At 42.6% G+C, this 7724-nt stretch overlaps 1 protein-coding gene across 5 annotated transcripts in view; it reads right to left on the reverse strand.

The window, feature by feature from the left end:
* FAM76B (family with sequence similarity 76 member B) overlaps positions 1 to 3709 on the reverse strand; it is a 146538-nt gene extending 142829 nt beyond the window's left edge. For 3 of the 5 annotated variants that reach the window (XR_013599802.1, XM_078656983.1, XM_078656982.1), the window contains exon 1: positions 3191 to 3562. Coding sequence is in view for 4 of the 5 variants with exons in the window: in XM_078656983.1 (XP_078513109.1) it covers positions 3191 to 3274 (84 nt within the window). In the remaining variant the exon portion in view is untranslated. Of the gene's footprint in view, positions 1 to 3190 lie in introns of all 5 variants that reach the window. The other 2 variants (XM_078656981.1, XM_078656980.1) reach the window with 2 other exon arrangements.
* Between the last annotated feature and the right edge of the window lie 4015 nt (positions 3710 to 7724).

Below are 7724 nucleotides of genomic sequence, written 5' to 3' on the forward strand. Positions count from 1 at the left end.
CCATTACATCTTGTTATCTTGTCACATTTGCTGGCTTTCAAAGACAGAGGTCAAAAGTTAGCTTATTACATTTACTTTTCTTTCTGTGACTTAAGTCAGAGGATTTTGTGAACTTTGTGACAATTGAACCATGCAATCAAAACATGTTAAATGAAAGGCTGTTAGATGTCAGGCTTTTTTCTAACAACACTGAAATAGCTAAGTGAACTGTTCAAACATTTTAAATATATTTCACTAGTTATTAAGACTCATTTTTGTAATTCTGTGGTGAAAAAAAATATTTTTATAGGATCAAAACAAATTAGAACACTTTTGCTGAACCCCAATTTCCTGGAAATTGTTTATGCGCTCAGTTGATTATTAAAGTTACTAGACCTGCAGGTCTAGTAATATTTTTATGATTTTTCGAACCCTGTTCATTTAACAGAAGTGAAAGTTGTTTTGCCAAAAGTATAATTACATTTAAATTACTTTTCAACCCATGAACGGTTATGATGCTGAAACTGTTGTAACTATATTTCAGAATTAAAACACTGATCTTTGGGTCTGCACCAGTACGATAAGATGTGCAAGAAAACACTTTACTCAAACTCTCTACTTTTATTACGGGGATCAGCAAAACTTTTATTACGGGGATCAGCAAAACTTCAATGCTTATCTATGTACAGTCCAGGAAAGTAAAAAAATAAATAAATAAAAACACGATCCATAGTTTGCAGTGGCACAAAGAGCACTTAAAATGGTGCAGGCAATTTCAGAAAGAACAGCTCTTATGTAACAACGCGAAGCCCCATAGACACAGTACAGCTAAAACAGTTTGATACGTTAGACCTTTTGATTCCTGTTCCTTTAGTATATTTTTTGTTATTTTTTAAGTTGAAGTTTTCCATTGTCTGTACTTTTTGCCAACCTAACGATTTTGAATGCAAAACTTGCCTACCTTTGCTGCACTATTTCATCGACTAAATGCAGTATTGGACTCAGAATTGTTTTGAGACTGAAATAAAAGTGTTGTTAAAAAAAATCTGCTCTGCCTCTAGTGGTAATGTATATGAAGAAAAACAGTGTGATGAAATAATTGTTTTACTTTCTCCACAGATACAATTTTTATTTGGAAATGTTGGTGTACTTCGAATGGCACAACCATTCGAAGTACACTACGAATGGTTGTGCCAGTTTTGGAAGAGTACCCTACGTGTATTGAACGGAGTTCCTGGTGTCAAAATTATGGAATTGTCACGTAATTTGTTTATTTCCTTATTATGCGAATGATTTTCATGATATAAACTTTTGTCTTCTGATTTAAAAGCAATTGTATCTTGAACCTTCAAATTTGTGTGTAGCGAGTCAATGTTGTATTGGGGGTATACTTTATGTAATGGGAATGTCTGTAATTAGTGTACTTCTGTAGGTGTTACGTTTACTTTTGGATGCTATGTTTTGACGGTTCTGTTGCCCTGGTTTCTGCTGTTGCTCATTGAGCATTCCAACTTGGATTGTTCGACTGGACAGCGGGGTTTCAACCGGTTCCTGCCTGCTCTTCCTGTGCAATCATTCTGGATATCTACTTTACTGAAAATAAACTCCTTTGGAATATCTGGCGGTCTTTATGTGCTTGTTAGTCATTAAGAACATAGCACTCCTAAATGTAGTTTTAGACTCTAAATTATTGTACGCGATAGTCAACTACCACTTAGGGTGCCCTTTTGGCGGTGGAAATTTTTTGTTTCGTAATTTTTTTATTAAGAAAAAATGATTGTTTGCCTTGACCCTGTTCCAATACCATTACTCTGTCACACAAGATGAGCGTCACTGAAGTATGTGTCAGATATTTATAAGTAAAAACACGAACCCTCACGCTCGTATTCCCTGCGCCCTCATTCTTGAAGAATGGACGATATATCCTGAACACCAACGGTCAAGGCTAGAAGAAAGCTCTTGAACCTGAACAGCCCAAGCAGAATATGCCACAATCGCACACCTTGACTGTTAACAAAAAAAAGTATGAAGCATCCTGGGTTATACAAGTCTTTTCTGACTTCAAGATAGAGTGCAAGGGTTCTTGTTTCTCTTTGTACATTATGAGGGTCACGCTTTGAAGACCCCATGTGACAGCTACACCAGCGTAATACAAATTCACAAAGAACTTCCTATGCACGTGGGGCCAATTAGTCAGTCAAATAATACCCTTGTCCTTGCGAGAGTAACTATATAGAAGGAAGCCAGTCTTTTGGCTTTGTATATATTTATTCTGTCATGGTTTTTGCATAATGTTATTGCTGGTGAAGCTGCCGAGCCCTTAAAAATTTCAGGCAAAAAATAAAATCACTTACTACTACAGTAGTCCCGGTAACCTAAGGGAACTACTGTTGAGTGTGGATGTACCTCTTGTGAAAACAAGGTTACCCACAGTAAAGTTAACCAATGGCCGAAGTGAGATGACCCACTGCCCCATGGTGTTAGCGGGAGAAAGAAGAGGGCTGGCTGACAGCCCCTGTAAGAATATTGTGTGTGTAACCCTAATACATTCAAATCCCCTACCTCGAAAGAAAAAATGTGTTATTTCCTACCATTACTTTGAAAAAAACTCTAATGTAGACATACCAAGAGATCTGTTAAAAGACCAAACGACTGCATGGGCTGTGGGTGGCATAAACTGCATAAATGTATAAGTAACTAAAGGAAAGAGTGCACAATACATTCGCATGCCAAAACAAAAGTACGACTCCAAACCCCAGCAACAATAGTTAGCAGGCTTTGACTATTTCCTGTGGGCGGGGCTACAAATCTGCCAATGACGCACACCGGCCGGCTTCTGTAATTAACAAACACCAAGCTTCCGCCTCGGCAAGAAGGTCAGCTTTGCATAGAGGCATGCTTCTGGCAGGCAGGCAGGCAGGCAGGTAACTCTGCCAGAGCCCCCGCGAGCTAGCCTCTGCATTTCACCTCAAGGTGACAAGTGCTCCTGGGTCCCGCCCTGAAGACAAGTCCGCTGAGGTGCCGGGACGGTTCTTGCACAACACCAGCAGCGAGCCCGGTGACTCAGCGGCAACCAGGGAGGGGATCAACCCAGAGCGAGCACAGCGTTTGGCCACACGAAAGGACGTAAAAACAGATTAGTGTTAAGGATCTGGGTTCTGAACATAACATGATCCCACGGGCCTGACTCTCCAGTCGCGTAAACACGTACCTTACAGAGCTGTTGGCCTTGGGATAGCTCCTCGAAGGGGTAGCGCTGGTGACACTTGGTGCACGCATACAGGGCAGAGGCCATCCTGCGGCCGAGTAGACGCCGCGCTGCTCAGGTGCTGGACACCGGCGATGCTCGAAGTCCGCACACCCGCGCCTCCGAGAGTCTGCTCCGCACTCTGCCGGCCTTTAGAGCTCTCGGACTCCCAACCCTCGGCCGGTCCCTGCTCTGCTCAGTGGCTGGTCTCGGTGCGGCTCTGGGGTCCCGCGCCTCGGAGGAAGCTGTCCGTCTGTTCCCGGTGTTTTGAGACGGTCTCCTCCTCTACTGCTCTAGTGATCGTACTGCCGTCACTCGGCCCTCGCCAGGAAACCCGGATGCAAACAGGCCCGCACAAAGGCTGCGTTTAGCCACCCAATGGGGGTTGTCGCACGTCTGGCGCGAAAGGGGGTTTGAATCCGCTCTGCCAATGGAAAGGTGCGCAGGCGGCTCGGCTACCATTGGAGCAGCGACAAGGTCAATGGAAGCCCGTGCTTCCTGCAGCCTCGCGACGCCTCGCACGTCACAGAAGGCGCAGCGTTCTAGTCTGATTCGAGCGGGTAGCCTGAACGTATGGTGCCCCTGCTTGGACACCTACAGTGAACGTTCTTATTTTGTTTGGCAAGATGCTAACTTGCAAGCTAAAGTAGGCAAGGTGCCAACCGTATGATATTGGCAGTGCATGTTTTTATACGTAATGTTAGTGAGATATTATTAAGATGAAACCGGACCTAGGTAGGTTTTACAATTTCATTTATTTAGGTCTTCTTATACAACACACCGGCAGGAGCAACTGTGCACGGCAGCCAGTTCAATCTCTAAACTCTGTCAACTGTCAAACTGAGTAGCAGCTGGCATTCTAGAACTCCAGCTGATGTCACAGAGGTTAGCGCGAGGGGGGAAACGGGAGCCTACAAGGGACACTGTAAATAAATGATTAGAGACAACTCAACACATCTCCTTCCCAAAGGAAGTTAACAATAGAACAGGGGGTGAGGCGAGAACAGTGGTGGTAGGTAGCATCACCCCCATAGGTAGTTGCACACAAAGTCTTTGAACTTGCTTGGCATGGCCACAGTACATCCGCATCTACTGGTGGTGGTTTCTGCAATGGTGGTACCACATTCAGACTCCAGTTCTTCAGAAAATTCATTACTTTCTGCTCCGGATGCGTCAGTAGGTTTGCCGCTGCTGAGATCTCTGTTTTACCCAATGGAATCTATTTGCTCCTGATTTAGAGGAGCGCTGTCAACCTCGTTTTGGGGGAACCATGTCCCTTACTCTCTGCCCCCTCTTCTTCCAACACATCTCCATACAGCCAATCAAAGTTCATATGTCTGTAATAGTCCCTACAAACTCCCTCCTCCGCTGGTTTGTTTGTTTCTAACCGCTCTTTTTTTCCGTTTTCTATGTTGTCCTTCCTCTCACATTTAGATAGTGAAGATGCATGCCACACTTTCCCATCGCTGAGGAAGGCTGAATTGCAAAATAATTTTTCCACAACCAATGGTTGGGTGAACCTCTATATCCTTTCTCAATGTGCCCACTTCTTTTAACCCTCACTCTATCTCCTACTTGGATGGTTAGGGGTTTGCATCCGTGTTTTGTGTCATAACGTTTATTGTATGTCTTCTGTGCTTCTTGTACGTTCTTCCTGACCTCCTCTGCCGACCAATTAGCCTTCCTACTTGTCTTAAGCCACCCGACATTGTACTTGGACAGTGCTGTTCTTCCTCTCATCTTTTCAAATGGGCTGATACCTGTGCTTTCCCTTGATGTTATTCTGTATGCCCAAATCATTTTCTTTACCTCCATTTTCCAACTCTGCTCGTTGTTGTTTGCTAGTTATATAGTTCCTTTCAACACTCTGTTAAATCTTTCCACCTCTCCGTTACCTGCTGGGTGGTATACGGATGTGGTTTTATGTGTAATACCATTTCTATCAATGAACTTTTTGAAGGCAACAGATGTGAATTGTCTGCCATTGTCACTTACGACAGTTTTAGGGATGCCTTCTCTCGTAAACACTCAGTCGAGGAACTTGACAATGTCGTTTGCTTTAACTTTATGGAGTATGTTGACCTCCGGCCATTTCGACAAATGGTCCACCAAAAGCTCGATAGACACTTGATCTCCTTGACATCGTATTGGGCCCATGATATCTATGTACACTCTCCCAAGGTATCTCCGGGCAAGGCAAAGGTGGTTTAAGTGTGATTGGGATTATTCAGAGTTTTCACATTGTGCACAGGTCCTGACTCTCCTCTCAATTTCCAAATCACACCCTGGCCACCAGTACCAACATTTTATTCTCTGTTTTGTCTTATTGATACCCATATGTCCTATGTGGCATATGTCCAGAATTTTTTTTTTAGTGTCTCGGGGGTATTACCTTTCCCTGCCTTAAAATTAGTCCACCTCCCACAGATAATTCGTTCCTGAGTTCCCAGTACGGTCTCAGTTTGTTTTTAATATGTTTTTTGCTCGGCCAACTATTGATAATATGTTTGTTTATTTCTTGTATCACTTCATCCTGTTCATATTCCTTTACCCGTTCATCTCTACGAATGCTTGGAAATTCTTCGCTAATGTTTGCCACGCAGAACTCATCTTCTTTACATTCCTCCTCCTCACTTCCTGGTAGGGGTAAACGGCTGAGAAAATATGCCACTACGTTTCTAGCACCTGGAAGATACTGTACATCGTAGTTCTAGTACAATAACCTGACTGACAATCTTGCTAATCTAGGAAAAGCATTATACATTCCCTTCACAGTCAACTCTTTTGTCAGAGGTTTGTGATCACACCTTAGAGTCACTCTTTTTCCCCAAATATATTGGCGAAAATGCTCCAAACCCCATACATACGCAAGTGCCTCACGCTCAATCACCTAGTATTTCTCCTTGGTGGGGGTGAGTGAACGTGATGAAAAGGCAACTGTCAATTCCTTTCCTTCTGGCCCAATTTGCGTAAGCACAGCGCCTATACCTTTTCCACTCGCGTCTGTTTTGACTACGCTCTTTAGATCTGGGTCAAATCCTTGTAGGGGTGGAGCTTCGCAAACTTCTCTTTTCAAGTCTACAAATGCCTTGTTGCAACATACGGACCATACAAATTTGTTTTTACTTTTAAGTAATTGTCTAATTTCATATGTTTTTTTGTTGAGAAATTCCTTACGAATTTTGCATAAAATTCTACTAGCCCTAAGAAGGCTCTCAATTCTTCCCTTGTTTGTGGTACAGGAGCATCCTCAGTGGCCTAAACTAACCCTCTCTTTGGTTTTATACCTTCTGGTGTAATTTCATGCCCCAGGTATGCCACTGTTTTTTCCGCAAACTTGCATTTAGCATACTCTGCAGTCAATCCATATTCTTCTAGACTTTTGATTACCTTTGATAGTTTTTGATCATGGTCTGTTTGTTTTTTTCCCATTACAAGGATGTCATCTTGAAAGATGAGCACGCTTTTGACATCCTTAAAAATCTCATGCATGAGACTTTGAAATTGTGCCGCTGCCGAAGCCAGGCCAAAAGGTACTCTTTTAAACCTATAACACCCGAACAGTAATATGAAGCTGGTTAGGCCCCTGCTGTCCGCGTGTAATGGAACCTGGTGGTATGCGGCAGTCAAGTCTACTGTTGAAAATACCTTCATACCTTTTGTCAATGACAGCATTTCGTTTATTTCCAGTAGTGGGTACTGGACAACCAAGATGTTTTTGTTTAGGTCGCGCAAGTCAATACATAATCTTAACTTACCATTGGGCTTGTGTGCAACCACCAATGGCGCAAACCTTTCCGATGATTCCGTCGGCTCAATGATGTTCGCCTCAAGTAGCACCTTCAACTGTGTCTTGACCTCCTCCCTTAAAGTGAAAGGTATGTGTCTTACCTTGTAAACACATGTTACAGCATCTTCTTTCAGTTTTATTTTATGTTGAAATCCTTTAAGTCTTCCGATGGTGCCAATGAAAACCTTAGGAAACCTGCTTCCCATATCAGTATTGAGTCTCTTTTCCTGATGAGTTAATAATACAGGCTCTGCACTGTTAGGGTTTAGCGTAATACCTAACCTGCCTTGGTCCTTCCATACTAATACAGAAGGTCCCTTAGCAACCACATATAGTTTCCTGGTTGTTTCTCTGTTCTTAAATTTAAATTTCAGTTCCCTGTACCCCACTAGTTCGATAGGCTCTCCTGTGAATGTCTTCAACGTTATGTCTGGAGATTCCATTCTATGTCCTAGTGCATTTTGAAACTTCTCTCTCCATACCTTTCTATTAACAGTAGTACATGGAGATCTGAATCTGCAACAATTTACATTTTTACCCCTCCAATAGCAATTTGCATATGGGCTTCTTTTTCTTTTCCGTCTCTTTACCTTGCTATGTTATATTAACACAGGATAGATAGGAAGTTCAAGCCTAGTCCAAATGAGAACATGATGCTTAAAAAAGATAATTAATTTATAAAAACCAGAAAATTTTGCAGTTACGTCG

Source organism: Lissotriton helveticus, chromosome 8, assembly GCF_964261635.1.
Source record: "Lissotriton helveticus chromosome 8, aLisHel1.1, whole genome shotgun sequence".
Lineage (NCBI taxonomy): Eukaryota > Metazoa > Chordata > Amphibia > Caudata > Salamandridae > Lissotriton > Lissotriton helveticus.